The sequence below is a fragment of the Rhinatrema bivittatum genome, chromosome 5, assembly GCF_901001135.1.
Source record: "Rhinatrema bivittatum chromosome 5, aRhiBiv1.1, whole genome shotgun sequence".
In the NCBI taxonomy this organism is placed as follows: domain Eukaryota; kingdom Metazoa; phylum Chordata; class Amphibia; order Gymnophiona; family Rhinatrematidae; genus Rhinatrema; species Rhinatrema bivittatum.
Window position 1 is genome coordinate 4,320,135 of NC_042619.1, and position 16,919 is coordinate 4,337,053.

General features: G+C 44.0%; 1 protein-coding gene across 1 annotated transcript; it reads left to right on the forward strand.

The window, feature by feature from the left end:
* Positions 1-219: 219 nt before the first annotated feature.
* On the forward strand, positions 220-1,176 carry LOC115091453 (olfactory receptor 688-like). Its single transcript, XM_029601673.1, has one exon. It carries the CDS (start codon positions 223-225, stop codon positions 1,174-1,176), a length of 954 nt encoding a protein of 317 aa, XP_029457533.1. The 5' UTR covers positions 220-222.
* The last annotated feature ends 15,743 nt before the right edge of the window (positions 1,177-16,919 follow it).

Sequence of the window (16,919 nt, forward strand, 5' to 3'; positions counted from 1 at the left end):
GATTACTTTATTATAATACATGGATTTTAATCTGCCTTCAACTTAGATTTCTTAAAGCAGAAAATCAAGATTAAAAACATGTAAGCCAAATACCCAGGCCTCCTCCTATGTCTTATGCCCTTCTATAAGTGCTTATGAATATGAATACTACTAGGTGCAAAAATTAAATAAAATAATATTATGTCTTTCTTCTCAAACTTATATTCACAGCGATCCTCTGCAATGTCCTCTTTCAATGCCAGCAGCACCACGGAGGTGTCCGAGTTCCTCCTCATGGGTTTCTCCGGGATCCAGAGCTGGCAGCACTGGCTCTCCATCCCCCTGGCTCTTCTCTTCCTCGTGGCCCTTGTGGCCAATCTCATACTGCTGATCACTTTCTATGCTGATCCCAATCTCCACGAGCCCATGTACTATTTCCTGGCCATGCTGGCACTGGTGGATATAGGCCTGTGCACCTCAATCATGCCCAAAATCCTGGGCATCCTGTGGTTTGGGGCGCGGGCCATCAGCCACGTCGGCTGCTTCACTCAGATTTTTGTCATTTATTGGTTTGTTGCAATGGAATCGTCTGTATTTGTAATCATGGCTTTTGACCGTTATGTTGCAATCTGCAATCCCTTGAGGTACCTCTATATAATTACCAACGGCTTTGTAGCAAAATCATCTCTCTTAGCTTTGGCGAGAATCACATTTCTAATTCTTCCAATTCCCTTTTTTCTAAGCAAACTGTGTTACAGTTCCAGGAATGTCATCTATCACCTGATATGCTCTCATTTTGCGGTGACGTCTCTTGCCTGCAGTGACACTTCAGCTGCTAATACTTATCGGCTGGCAATCTCTTGGATTGTGGGAGGAATGGATCTGGTTTTAATCTTGCTGTCCTACTGTCTAATCATCCGAGCTGTGCTGGCGCTGAACACACAAGGGGCTGCCGTGAAGGCCCTGAGCACGTGTGGTTCTCACTTCATCCTTATCTCCTTCTTCTACACCATACTTGTGGTTCTGACTGTAACCCACAGAGACGAGAAGGAGCCTTCCATCATTCCTCTTCTGCTCAATGTTTTACACGACGTCATTCCCCCGGCACTGAATCCCATTGTCTATGGTGTGAGGACAAAAGAGATCAAGCAGGGGATGAGGAAGGTTTTCAGAATAAGCAAAGGAGCGTTATCCTAGCTCTCCAGCTTACGCTCACCATGGATGGAATGCAAACAAGTTCACAGACCACCCTCGTTCTCCAATCTTCTAATCCTCCTTATCTGTCCACTCACCAGATTCATATTTCTTTCTACTGACAAGTACACTTCAGTGTGAGTGGATGTCAGGAAGACACTGACACTGTCCAAAAGGTGTTGTAAGAACTATCTCTGTTGACTTCAGATCTTTGCCTCTGCTTCAGACCTCTGCATCTGCTGAACTTAGTAAGATTGCATGCTGTTCGGAGGCTGTCCAAAAGCTTTTGTATGGCCTGCCATTGTGCAGGGACAGACCTAAAGCGGTTATGTGATCTGCCTCTTGCCAAAGTCACAGATTTTAGATCTGATGGAGCAGTGGTTCCCCAACCTGTCTTGGAGGACCCCCCAGCCAGTTGGATTTCAAGGATATCCACAATGAATATGCATTAGATAAATTTGCATGCACTGCTTCCAAAGCATGCAGATTTTATCTCATGCATATTTATTGTGGATATCCTGAAAACGTGACTGGCTGGGGGTTCCCCAGGACAGGTTTGGGAGCCTCTGTGATACAGTACTCCTATTTTGTGATGCTGTCTCTTGATCTACCAAGTTAGGCACTGAGTCAATTTAGGGCCATCCTGGTGATCAGCTCTTCTGATCCATTCTTTAGGAGTAAAGTCAAACAGATCAAAATGAACTCTACTATTTAATAATAAGAATTTGAAGATCTAGAAATACCTATACATGAATGCAAATTACTAACCCCTACTGCATTATACAGTCCCAAAGAGTTTAATGGATCATTCAGCTGCAATCCGGCAATTTGGAGTATCTCATCCAATGCAAAGAAATATCCCAACAAACCATATACTATGGTCCTGATATTCAAAAGCTTTTACACACTTAAAATTGGGTTTACACTTGTAAATGCACTTTACCCATGTAAGTAGACTTTTGAAGATTTCTACAATATCTGCCATTGAATTGTCCATAGAATATTCACATGTAAGTGCACTTTACGCTCATAAATGGCTTTTTAAAATTGATATGATATTATGAGAACATAAGAACATAAGAACTTGCCATGCTGGGTCAGACCAAGGGTCCATCAAGCCCAGCATCCTGTTTCCAACAGAGGCCAAACCAGGCCACAAGAACCTGGCAATTACCCAAACACTAAGAAGATCCCATGCTACTGATGCAATTAATAGCAGTGGCTATTCCCTAAGTCAACTTGATTAATAGCAGGTAATGGGTAAACAAATAAGCATGGGTGTAGCTTGCTTGTTGCAGCGGTTACTACCCCTAACCAATTAAGCCTGATACTTCACTTTGATGCAGCTCCAGCACTGCTCTCTACATCAATGGCGGGGGTGGAAGAAAATAAGAACCAAAATGTAACCAATAAGGGCCCTGATCTCAGCGGTCAGAGTAATAGATAAGTATGAGAAAAATAACTGTGAAAGCTTGCTGGGCAGACTGGATGGGCCATTTGGTATGGGTGTGCATTCGTTTTCGACATATTGGCAATCCGCAATGTATATTTCCCTATTTGTTGTATTCGTGGGGAAGCGAAATGTATCGCGACTCCCCACAAATATAACTTATCATCCGTTCCATACATTTTGCAGTGCGTGCTTTTCTTCACCGCCATTTGCAGTCGGAGGACACCATTTGGGTTTATCCAGAGCCAAAAACCAGCTCTTTCCTGTGAGTCATCAGTGACCTCACAGCCCTGTCAGAGTGGGTCGGACAGGTTGGCACGGATACTGGAATGCAACGTATCAGCAATAAAATTGTTTGAAATGCATTGAATGCAGCCAGTCACGCTGTCATTCAGTGCTCGGTGATGATTTTCCTGCTGACCCAGCACTATATATACTTAAGCATGCGCCATATGGCGCCCCGATGCATTAATACGGTGATTTATATTCGTGTCCCAGCTAAAATTACAATTAACTACAACCCCCCACCCTCCTGAACCCCCCCAAGACTTACCAAAACTTCCTGGTGGTCCAGCGGGGGGTCCAGCAGCCATCCCCTGCACTCACACCCTCGGTGCCGGGTTCATCATGGCGCAGATAGCCTTTGTCACAGGGGCTACTGGTGCCATTGGTCAGCCCCTGTCACATGGCCATCGGCGCCATCTTGTGCTCCTACCATGTGACAGGGGCTGAGCAATGGCACCGGTAGCCCCTGTGACATAGTATGGGCAAAGGCTATCGGTGCCATTTTGAGTCCTGGCATCAGACGGCTGGAATGCAGGAGGTCGCTCCGGGACCCCCGTTCGACCCCCAGGGACTTTTGGCCAGCTTGGGGGGCCTCCTGACCCCCACAAGACTTGCCAAAAGTCCAGCGGGGGTCCGGGAGCGACCTCCTGCATGCCGTCCATCCGATGCCAGGACTCAAAATGGCACCAATCGCCTTTGCCCTCACTATGTCACAGGTACTGATGGTCGGCCCCTGTGACATAGTGAGGGCAAAGGCGATCGGCACCATTTTGAATACTGGCATCGGACGTCCGGTGTGCAGGAGGTTGCTCCTGGACCCCCGCTGGACTTTTGGCAAGTCTTGTGGGGGGTCAGGAGGCCCTCCCAAGCTGGCCAAAAGTCCCTATGGGTCCAACGGGGGTCCCGGAGCGACCTCCTGCACTCCGGCCGTCCAATGCCAGGACTCAAAATGGCGCCGATAGCCTTTGCCCATATTATGTCACAGGGGCTACTGGTGCCATTGGTCAGCCCCTGTCACATGGTAGGAGCACAAGATGGCGCCGGTGACCATGTGACAGGGGCTGACCAATGGCACCGGTAGCCCCTGTGACACAGGCTATCGGCGCCATGATGAAACCGGTACCGAGGGTGTGAGAGTGCAGGGGATGGCTTCTGGACTCCCCGCTGGACCACCAGGGAGTTTTGGTAAGTCTTGGGGGGGGGTCAGGAGGGTGGGGGGTTGTAGTTAATTGTAATTTTAGCTGGGACACGAATATAAATCGCCGTATTAACGCATCGGGGCACCATACGGCCGAATGCAACGCATTTGCTCCCGGATGAATCCGAATCACGAATGCAACGTATGGCGTCCCTCTGCACATCCCTAGTACTTCCATTTGATTTGGAGGCCTGTAAACCACGCCAATAAAAATGGATGCCCCAACACCTTTTTTTTAAGATGGCCCATAAAGCTTCTTCTTTGCCCCAGCTTCCTTGCAGCTCGGATGATTGGATATTGTTTCTGACATAAAGAGTCACTCCTCCTCCTTTTCTGTCTTCTCTTTCCTTCCTTAATAGGTTATATCCCGGTATGATAGTATCCCAATCATGTGAATCCGTGAACCACGGCTCCGTGACAGCAACAATGTCCAAGTCCGCTCCACCATTAGGGCTTGCAGGTCTGGGATTTTATTGCCTAAACTACGAGCATTTGTGCTCATAGCTTTCCAGCTATTCTGGTACAGGTTAATGCTTTTCTTGGACTCTCTTTGTGATTTATTTAGCTGACTTTTGTTATTCACTTTGCCCTTTTTCATTTCCTTTGTATTTGCATTTGGGGGGTGACATTCTAATGTCCTACTGTCATCCCCTTCATCTAGTTTAAATGCCTTATGACATAGGATTTGAATTTATCTCTTAGGATCCTTTTTCCCTCCACAGACAGATGTAAGCCATCTTGGACAAAGAGCGTTTTCCTGTTCCATACACGGCCCCAGCTCCCAATAAATCCAAAACATTTTTCTTTACAGCAGGATTTGAGCCATACACTGAAGTTATCTGTTGTGATCCTGCTCGCTGCTCTTACCTTTTCTTCAGGCTGGCCCGGCTTGACCCCTGATGTCATTACCAGCACAGCGGGAAGCGTGCTGGGGTTCCCGGCAGCAACAGGAGGCCGCCATCATGCCGGCGCAGCAGGAACCATGCCGGAGATCTCCTTTGTGGCATGGAGTCATTCAGTGGCAAGATTGCGGCCTCCGTGGCCAGAGGCCGCAATCTTGCCAGCATGACAGGGGCCATGCCGGGGTTCCACATGGCGGGAGGCTGCCGCCGACGTCTCTCCAATGTGTCAGGGAGCCGCGGACTCTAGTTCCTCTTCGCGGCCTGGAGGCCACAGTCCTCAGTGTCTTCATGCGGCTGGAGCCACCCTCAGTCCTCTCTGCGGCAGGGACGCTGCTGCTGATGTTGGGGCCTATGCAGAGACCCAGCTCCTGTTCCTGCATTCACAGTGGCAGGACACCGCTGTCCAGGGTCCTGTTTCCTCTTCCTGCTTTCTAAGAACATAAGAACATAAGAAAATGCCATACTGGGTCAGACCAAGGGTCCATCAAGCCCAGCATCCTGTTTCCAACAGTGGCCAATCCAGGCCATAAGAACCTGGCAAGTACCCAAAAACTAAGTCTATTCCATGTAACCATTGCTAATGGCAGTGGCTATTCTCTAAGTGAACTTAATAGCAGGTAATGGACTTCTCCTCCAAGAACTTATCCAATCCTTTTTTAAACACAGCTATACTAACTGCACTAACCACATTCTCTGGCAACAAATTCCAGAGTTTAATTGTGCGTTGAGTAAAAAAGAACTTTCTCCGATTAGTTTTAAATGTGCCCCATGCTAACTTCATGGAGTGCCCCCTAGTCTTTCTACTATCCGAAAGAGTAAATAACCGATTCACATCTACCCGTTCTAGACCTCTCATGATTTTAAACACCTCTATCATATCCCCCCTCAGTCGTCTCTTCTCCAAGCTGAAAAGTCCTAACCTCTTTAGTCTTTCCTCATAGGGAAGTTGTTCCATTCCCCTTATCATTTTGGTAGCCCTTCTCTGTACCTTCTCCATCGCAATTATATCTTTTTTGAGATGCGGCGACCAGAATTGTACACAGTATTCAAGGTGCGGTCTCACCATGGAGCGATACAGAGGCATTATGACATTTTCCGTTTTATTCACCATTCCTTTTCTAATAATTCCCAACATTCTGTTTGCTTTTTTGACTGCCGCAGCACACTGCACCGACGATTTCAATGTGTTATCCACTATGACACCTAGATCTCTTTCTTGGGTTGTAGCACCTAATATGGAACCCAACATTGTGTAATTATAGCATGGGTTATTTTTCCCTATATGCATCACCTTGCACTTATCCACATTAAATTTCATCTGCCATTTGGATGCCCAATTTTCCAGTCTCACAAGGTCTTCCTGCAATTTATCACAATCTGCTTGTGATTTAACTACTCTGAACAATTTTGTGTCATCTGCAAATTTGATTATCTCACTCGTCGTATTTCTTTCCAGATCATTTATAAATATATTGAACAGTAAGGGTCCCAATACAGATCCCTGAGGCACTCCACTGTCCACTCCCTTCCACTGAGAAAATTGCCCATTTAATCCTACTCTCTGTTTTCTGTCTTTTAGCCAGTTTGCAATCTACGAAAGGACATCGCCACCTATCCCATGACTTTTTACTTTTCCTAGAAGCCTCTCATGAGGAACTTTGTCAAACGCCTTCTGAAAATCCAAGTATACTATATCTACCGGTTCACCTTTATCCACATGTTTATTAACTCCTTCAAAAAAGTGAAGCAGATTTGTGAGGCAAGACTTGCCCTGGGTAAAGCCATGCTGACTTTGTTCCATTAAACCATGTCTTTCTATATGTTCTGTGATTTTGATGTTTAGAACACTTTCCACTATTTTTCCTGGCACTGAAGTCAGGCTAACCGGTCTGTAGTTTCCCGGATCGCCCCTGGAGCCCTTTTTAAATATTGGGGTTACATTTGCTATCCTCCAGTCTTCAGGTACAATGGATGATTTTAATGATAAGTTACAAAGTTTTACTAATAGGTCTGAAATTTCATTTTTTAGTTCCTTCAGAACTCTGGGGTGTATACCATCTGGTCCAGGTGATTTACTACTCTTCAGTTTGTCAATCAGGCCTACCACATCTTCTAGGTTCACCGTGATTTGATTCAGTCCATCTGAATCATTACCCATGAAAACCTTCTCCATTACGAGTACCTCCCCAACATCCTCTTCAGTAAACACCGAAGCAAAGAAATCATTTAATCTTTCCGCGATGGCCTTATCTTCTCTAAGTGCCCCTTTAACCCCTCGATCATCTAACGGTCCAACTGACTCCCTCGCAGGCTTTCTGCTTCGGATATATTCTCGGGGCAGGCCTGCATCTTCCAGCTTGAGTTAAAGGGCCAGGAGAGAGTGGTTCCTCTGGCTCCACCTGCAAGCTCCTCCCTGGGTGTTTCCTGCTTCATCCTGCAAAAGGCTTCCACCGTCATTCCTTCATTGCCTTTGCAAGGAGTAAGTCCTCCTTAGGATTTCACATCTTCCAGCTTCTCCAAGGTACTCTGTTCCATGTGGGATCCCTTGTCGTCTAGATGTTCTTCGTTCCTTGGTCTCTTGTCTTTGTTCTTGCTCCAAATGTTCCCTGATGTTCCTGTCTCCAAGTTGTTCCAGATGTTCTCCTGATGTTCTGTTCCTGTCCTGTTCCAGGTGTACGTCTGTTCCTGATGTCTTCATCCAGATGTCTTCAGCTCCATCCTGACCCATTCCTCATGGTCTGCGACCAGCCTGGATGGGTTGAGTAGGGTGAGTAGTGGTCCAGTGGTCCGCAACCACCCCCGCTGGGGTGTGTAGGGCACTGGTGGGTCCTTCCATCAGATGGCACCAAGGAGTCATCTCTTCCCTCATCCCTCATCTCATCTGAGTTTTGTCTCGGATCTTCACCTTCAGCTTATCTGAGTTTCGTCTCAGATCTTCACTCTCGTCTCATCTGAGTTTCATCTCGGATCTTCTCCCTCGTCTCATCTGATTTTTGTCTCAGATCTTCATCCTCATCGTCCATCTGTTGGATCTTCTTCTCTGTGGCAGTTCAAGCTGCTGAGGACCCCGGGTCTTATTGTCCCAGCACTAGGTTTTGTCTCAGTGTTCCTACACCAGGTTTTGTCTCTGTGTCCCTGGCTCCGAGTTTCACCTCCAAGCTTCATCATGGCTCTGAGTTCCATCTCCGAGCTTCATACTTCTTCTCATATCCTGCCTGGGTCTTCAGAGTACTTGTGCCTGTTCTGCCTTGCCTTTGTCCTCAAATGAACTCTGTCTTGCCAGTCCAAGGTGTGGTCCGTGCCTGGCCTTGGTTGGCTGTGGAGGGCACCCTTCGGCACTGGTCTTAGAGTCTTCGTCTACCTCAATGCCTGAGTCTTCGTCCTTCCAAGTCTTCATCTACCTCAATGCCTGAGTCTTCGTCTAAATCCATGTCTGAGTATTCGTCTGCCTTGAGTCTTCATCATTCATCATCCTTGTCCTCGTCTTGTGCCATGTCCTCGTCTGCCTTGTCCTCTGTCTGACCTTCTGCTTCCCGCCACTCCCTAGCAGAAGTCTGAAAGGGCTTGGAACGGTTGGAGGACCATTCAGAGACCACCATTGCGTTGGTGATCTCAAGGAAGCGTGCAGGCCTGGTCGAGGGTCAGGGACATCTCTCTGCAAGGGCACACATCTTGTCCTGCACTGGGGAGCGCCCCCTGGTGCTCTCTTCCATCTCAGCGCAACATTATCAATATGGCCTAGCCTCTCCTTCCCCTTTCTCTGAACATATAACACTTCTGAAAAGGTAATGGTTGTCATCATGTGACTAATCTGCTTCGCTAGAGACTGGAAATCTCTCTGTACCACTTGGATGCTATTACTAGCAAGGTCGTTGGTTCCCAGATGGATGATAATATCAGCTTTAGAATCTTTGCATTCTTCTTTGATCGTTTTGACTATCTGAATAGCATTTCTGCTGGCCGATGAACCTGGGAGGCATTTAACTGTAGTGTTTCTCTCTAGAAGAGTTCCCAAAATAGTGCCTCTGATGACTGTTTCACCCAGCACAATGAGCTTTTTCCTTTGGTTACTGGTTGTATTATGGAATTTCTGTATGCATTGGGTTTCTTCTTTCTTTTCAGATAACACTTCAATCTCTTTGTCAAGAACTTCTTCAGTATTTAATACAGAGAAGGCGTTTTGTACTTGTGTCACTTGATACAGCGTGTGTCTCCGGATCACAGGTCTAATTCTACCAGAGCCCACTGTAATCAGTTGTTTCTTGAGTTCCTTAATGCCCTGTGTGAGTGGGAGGGTAGACTTGACTTTTGGTTTTTCTGTGGTAATGGGGAATTCATTCCTGAATACTGTAAAGTATATGAAACTTTCTTTATTGCAGATAATTCAGCTTTAACCTCAGCCAGTTCCTTTTTTAAGGAAGAGAGTTCTGAACAAATGGGGTGAGCCCTAAGTTTCCATATGATTTCCCTCAGATTAAAGGCTCCACAATAGTTACATTGGATAGTTCTCATTTTAGTAAATTTATTTGATGGATAGCGCCTAAGGAAATACCAATTTACTAATTTATCTTATTGCCAATTATGTATTTAGGCAGACTATATCAGCTCTGTGCTTCAACAGCAGGGGGAAATGTGGAAAAGAGGATTTACATTCAGACAACATCCAACAAGGCATTGATCTGTGCAGTCGGGGTAAACAAGCGTCAGGGTAGCTTGCTTAATGCGGTGGTTACTACCCTTAACCATTAAGCCTTATGTTTCACCTTTGATGCAACTCCAACATTACTCTCTGCATCAATGGCAGGGGGTGGCAGGAAATTCGAATCAAACAGTTACCAACAAGGGCCCTGAACTTGGTGGTCGGTGAAACAGATAAGTATGGGAAAATAAGTGTGGGAGCTTGCTGGGCAGACTGGATGGGCCATTTGGTCTTTTTCTGCCATCATTTCTATGTTTCTATGTTACATTTAAAACTAATAAGAAAAAGTATTTTTTTACTCAACGCATAATTAAGTTCTGGAATTTGTTGCCAGAGGATGTGGTGAACGCTATTAGTATAGCTGGGTTTTAAAAAGGATTGGACAAGATCTTGAAGGAAAAGTCCATTGACCATATTTAAGGTGGAGTTGCAGAAATCCACTGCTTATTCCTGGGATAAGCAGTTTGGAATCTCTCTACCCCTTGGGATCCTGCTAGGTACTTGTGACCTGGATTGGCCACTGCTGGAAAGAGGATACTGGGCTTGAGGGACCCTTGACTTGACCCAGTATGGCAAGCTTTATGTTTTTATATTCACTCCACTAATTACCTTTTCCACTTAGAAAAACTGACCATTTAATCCTACCCTCTATTTTCTATCTTTTAACCAGTTTGCAATCCACGAAAGGACATCGCCTCCTATCCCATTACTTCTGAATTTTCCTAGGAGTATCTCATGGGATCTTTGTCAAATGCTTTCTGAAAATCCAAATATACTACATCTACGGAGTCACTTTTATCCATTAACCCCTTCAAAAAAAAGTAGCAGATTTGTAAGGCAAGCTCTCTCTTGGGTAAATCCAAGCTGACTGTGTCCTATTATGTTTATGTAGGTTTTATTTATTTATTTATTTATTTATTTGGTGGGGTTTTTTATATACCATATTTTGGAGTAAGCCTTCACCACGGTTTACAGTGAAAACAACAGGATACATTGAACTGAGCAAATTAACTGATTACATTATAACGTGATTAACAGGTCAAATTAACTGATTACATTATAATGGGTTATAACAAGGAAATAAACAGAGCAATAACCAGAGTATCAAACAGAGCATATTAATTAATAGCATTATGGTAATAAAAAGGTGGGGAGGAGTGGGGGATTAACAACATGTGTCATGGGATTAATTCAGTTTGTGTCGGGCAGGGAATAGCTGTGTACATATTATCAAGAAAATTGGGGAGTGCGGGGGACTTTATATTGCTTAGGCGGGTTGTATATTAATCTATACCTTCTCTATATGTTTGTTGGAAGAGCCAGGTCTTTAGATGTTTTCTGAAGAGTTTTATGCTGTTTTGTTTTCGTAAGTTTTCCGGCATGGTGTTCCACAGGTGGGGTTCTGCTAGAGAAAATGCTCTTTCCCAAACTGATGTGAGTTTGGCGGAGGTGATTGTGGGTATTGATAGTAGTGCTTTGTTGGTTGATCTTGTATTGCGTTGTGGGGTGTATAGGTGTATTATATCATTTAGCCATTCGATTTCATTTCCATAAACTGACTTGTATAGTAGAGTAAGCATTTTGAACTCAATTCATTTTTTCAATAGGTAGCCAGTGGAGGGATTTTAATGCTGGTGTGATGTGCTTGTTTTTTTTCTCTCCGGTTAGAATTCTTGCTGCTGCATTCTGCAGTATTTGGAGTGGACGTATGGTTGATTTGGGGAGTCCCAGGAGAAGGGAGTTGCAGTAGTTGAAACATGTGAATATCAGTGTTTTAATGATGGTTCTGAAGTCTTGTGGGTTTAGGAGGGGTTTTAGGTATTTTAGTAGTTTGTAGAAACCATCTTTTATTTTCATGGAAATGTGTTTTTTAAAGTTTAGTTCTGGGTCGATCCAGATCCCGAGGTCTCTTACTATATTACTGAGTGTGGGGGTTGAAATCTTGATGGTGTTAGAGATGGTAGTTTTGTTTGTTGACGATTTTCTTTCTAGTAGTATGTATTCCGTCTCCATGTTTAGGCAGAGTTTCATATTGTTTAGTAGTTGTTTAATGGAGTTTAGGTAGTTGGTTGATTGTTTGAGGGTATTTTCAAATGAGTCGGAGATAGGAATTAGTAGTTGTATGTCATCAGCATACATGAAGTAGGTGATGCTGAGACTAGAAAGTAGTTGACATAGAGGCAGAAGACAAATGTTGAACAGTATGGCTGACAAGGCAGATCCTTTAGGGACTCCGGTCTCAAGGATGGAAGGACCAGATTTGGTGTTGTTGATGTTTACCTGAAAGGATCTATTGCTTAGGATTTGAACCAATTCAAGGGCATTTCAGTGAGGCTGATTTCAGTTAATCTATTTATTAAGCTATTATGATCGTTGTGTCGAAGGCTGCAGATAGGTCAAGGAGGATGAGGATGAAGTGTTGACCTTTGTCGAAACCCCTTATAATTGTATCTGATAGGGCAGTGAGTAGAGTCTCTGTGCTGAAGTGTTGCCGGAATCCGTGTTGAATTGGGTATAGAATGTTGTTCATTTCTAGGTGTTGGTTCAGTTGTTTGAGTACAACTTTTCCTGTTAGTTTGGCGAGGAAGGATAAGTTTGAGATAGGTTGGTAGTTGTTGAGATCAGTGAGATTCTTTGATTTTGGTTTTTAGAATAGTTTATACTGGTTTTTCTCTGCACTGCAGTCAGGCTCACAGGACTGTAGTTTCCTGGATTGTCTCTGGAGCCATTTTTAAATATCATGGTTATATGGGCCACCTTCCAGTCTTCAAGTACAAAGGATGATTTTAATGATAGGTTACATATTACTAGTAATAGATCTGAAATTTTATTTTTGAGTCCTTTAAGAACCCTGGGATATAAGCCATCTGTTCCAGGTGATTTTCTGCTCTTCAGTTTGTCAGTCTGGCCTGCTACATCTTCCAGGTTCATGGTGATTTGGTTCAATTCATCTGAATTATTATGCTTGAAAACCATTTCCAGGATGGGTATCTCCCCAACATCCTCATTAGTAAACACTAGGGATATGAATCGTTTTTTGACGATTTAAAACAATCGTCAGATATATTTTAAATCGTCAAAAATCGTTAGAGCTGCGATACAATAGCAATTCCCCCGATTTATCGTCAAAAAATTGTAAATCGGGGGAGGGTGGGAAAACCGGCACACCAAAACAACCCTAAAACCCACCCCGACCCTTTAAAACAAATCCCCCACCCTCCAGAAACCCCCCAAAATGTTTTAAATTACCTGACATAATGAGGGCAAAAGTAGCGCCGGCGCCATTTTGAATATTGGCAATACGGCCCGAGTGCAGGAGGTCGCTCCCGGACCCCCGCTGGACTTTTGGCAAGTCTTGTGGGGGTCAGGAGGCCCCCCAAAGCTGGCCAAAAGTCCCTGGGGGTCCAGCGGGGGTCCGGGAGCGATCTCCTGCACTCGTTACGTCGGGTGACAGGAACCAAAATGGCGCCAGCGCTACCTTTGCCCTGTCATATGGTAAGGGCAAAGGGTCACCGGCGCCATTTCTATTAACGCAGCCGTGGCCCGAGAGCGGTAGATCGTGCCAGGACACCCCCCCCCCCCCACTGGACCCCAGGTAATTTAAAACATTTTGGGGGGGTTCGGGAGGGTGGGGGATTTGTTTTAAAGGGTTGGGGTGGGTTTTAGGGTTGTTTTGGTGTGCCGGTTTTCCCGCCGATTTACGATTTGACGATATTTTAACAAAAAAAACCATGATGATCAGATTTCCCTCCCCCCCCCCCAGCCAAAATCAATCGTTAAGACGATCAATCACACGATTCACATCCCTAGTAAACACCAAAGCAAAGAATTCATTTAGTCTTTCCACAATTGCCTTATCTTCTCTAAATTCTTCTTTAAGCCCTCAATCAATCATCTAATGGTCCAAGAGACTGTGAGAGAGATTGGAGTGTGCACAGTGGCCCTATGAACCCTGTGTGCCCCTGCACCTATGCATAGAAACATAGAAACATAGAAATGACGGCAGAAGAAGACCAAACGGCCCCATCCAGTCTGCCCAGCAAGCTTCACATTTTTTTCTCATACTTATCTGTTTCTCTTAGCTCTTTGGTTCTATTTCCCTTCCACCCCCACCATTAATGTAGAGAGCAGTGATGGAGCTGCAGCCCTATTCTTTCTTGCTGCTCTTCCCCTGCCCACCTCTCACCTTTTTCTTGCCTGCTCCCCTTCTCCCCTACCCTTGTTCATTGTATTTTCTACCTGCTTCAGTTTTTTGTAAACCGGCATGATATGCCCTATGAATGTCGGTATATTAAAAGTTAAATAAATAAATAAATAAATAAATAAATAAATAAATAAATAAGAGAAATATCAAGCTTGATTAGTTATGGGTAGTAGGGGAAGTAACTGCCGCAATAAGCAAGCTACACCCATGCTTATTTGTTTTGCCCAGACTATGTTATTCAGCCCTTATTTATTTATTTTATTTATTTTTAATTTTTATAGACCGAAGTTCTTGTAGGAACTACAAATCAATCCGGTTTACATACAACTTTTAAATGCCCAAAGAGTAGGGGGCTTTACATAGAACAATTGAACAATAAAACAGGTACAATGAAACAATAGAACAGGTAACAATAGAACAATAACAATAATGATGGAACCAATATAATAGATAACCAATTAAACATAGTAATATAGTAATTAAATATTATATAGAAAATAAATAAAGAGGGATAGAGTAAATGAAAAGTGAATACAGTAAATACAAAAGATGAAAGAGCTCAAAAATTTAGGTACAGTTGACAGCCCTTATTGGTTGTTTTTCTTCTCCCCTGCCGTTGAAGCAGGGAGCTATGCTGGATATGCGTGTAGTATCAGTTTTTCTTCTCCCCTGCCGTTGAAGCAGAGAGCTATGCTGGATATGCGTGAAGTATCCGTTTTTCTTCTCCCCTGCCGTTGAAGCAGGATATGCATTGAAAGTGAAGTATCAGGCTTATTTGGTTTGGGGTAGTAACCGCCGTAACAAGCCAGCTACTCCCCGCTTTGTGAGTGCGAATCCTTTTTTCTTCTTCCCTTCTGTTGAAGCAGAGAGCTATGCTGGATATGCGTGAAGTATCAGTTTTTCTTCTCCCCTGCCGTTGAAGCAGAGAGCTATGCTGGATATGCGTGAAGTATCAGTTTTTCTTCTCCCCTGCCGTTGAAGCAGGGAGCTATGCTGGATATGCGTGAAGTATCAGTTTTTCTTCTCCCCTGCCGTTGAAGCAGAGAGCTATGCTGGATATGCGTGAAGTATCAGTTTTTCTTCTCCCCTGCCGTTGAAGCAGATCTGTAAGTGGGGTCACACTCATAATCAGATTTAACAGTAGCCTTTTAGGATTGTTCATTGAACATTGCTTATTCAATGAACAAGAATACCTTTTGCTCCCGAGGCCTCGGGGTTACAATGACCATTGTAGCCTAACAGTGCTATTGATATTGTGGTTTTAATAACCATTATGGTGTAATGCTGTTTCTGATAGGTTACAACTTCCAAATTCTTACACCTTGCTGCTTTACCAGGGAGTCCTGCCATCCTGGATTGAGGTGTTAGTATAAAGATGCAATCAAATGTGTATACATTTTAATAATCACATAAAAAAAAGCACAACGCTGAATCAGGGGATGCGCACACGAGTTGGCCTCGTGCATGGCGACTGAATTAAAAGCCAGCCAGATGCTTGCATATCATCTCCCTCTGCTCGCACATCTGAAAGTTTTCAGAAAGGGGCGGGGTGTGGTCTGGGCACGACATGTGGATTCTGGGGCATGGTGAATACTTACACGCCTGGCCACTCGCCCCGATCCCCTGCCCATGTAAGTTTAATTCTGCTAGGGAGGAGGTGTAAGTTTTAAAAAATTAAAAAAAAACCCCCAGCCATACCTGAGGGGTTTTAAGGGTCTGGGGTAACTGAGGGGGAGTGTAAGCTACTCAACCAGGGTGGTTTGGAGGACCCAGCTGTTAAGTGGGCCAACTGGTGAACAAACTGGTGAAACTGGCAATGGCATGGATGCACGCCCCTTTTAAAATTCCCTAAACTTACGCAACAGAAGCGGGATTTGCGTGACTAGATGTGCGCCTGTTTAAAATGAGGTACACATGTGCACGCACAGATATGCACACAAGTTATAAAATGGCCACATCCCTGGGTGCGGGCCTGCACCAATGTGTGTCCACGTGTCGGTATGAAAGTTACCATCATAACGCTGACTCCTTCAAGCCACATACCAATCTGAAAAAAGGAGAATGTATATTTGTATTTCTGATAATGTCAAATGTTTGTACACAAACCTTCATAGATGAAACTATACTATAATTTATTGAAGTCATATTAATCATAACAAGATGAGGAATTTACAAAATACATGCACTGAGATTTTTGAGTTAAACAAATTATAAAAAAAATATCAAACGAGCCTTTTTCCCCTTTTGTAGGTCTTCCCGATTCTAACATGAGCTATAGGACAAGCTTGGCTTACTACACAGCAGGTAACAGGCTGAATAAGAGTATGAAATTCAGCATGCTTGGTACTGTGATTATGAAACGCAAGACATTCACCTGCAGAATATGCAAACAAGTATCAGTCTTTACAGGCAACAAAAAAGAACCAGACTAGTGGGAAAAATGCTCAAAAATTTGTCTTCATTTCCTTCAAATGTATTCCGCGGTCTGCAGAGCAAAAATCCGAAATCTTTTAGAGCAGACCTTTTATTATCTGCTGACAGACTCCTGGGCATGAAGGCAACCAACAAATCTAGGAGTATGCATGACCCTGAAGTCCTCATCAAAAATGAAGGAAATACAAGCAATCTGCAGTCAACTACGTTACATCAGATTCCCACGGAGCTGATTAGAAAAGTCTCACAACATTTAGAAAGTTACAGGCATTTTTAAAAATAATAAAACAAAGTGTTTGCAAAATGTTATCAAAACTGGCTGAAAGGAAGCGTTGTCACATTTACATGCATCTTTTATATTTCTATTATAATTTTCATAAATGAGTAATATTTTAACAGTTGTATGTTAATGTGGTATGCTGTACGTTACAATAAACTTGGCAGAAACTTCTAAGTCATCTTGCTTGTAATGTGAAAGAAATTAGTATGGGACTAATCTTTATTTGGAAAATATTTTCCATGCATGCATGGAGAATGCTTACATTGATCCATTTTTCATCCAGTGCCATTTCCAT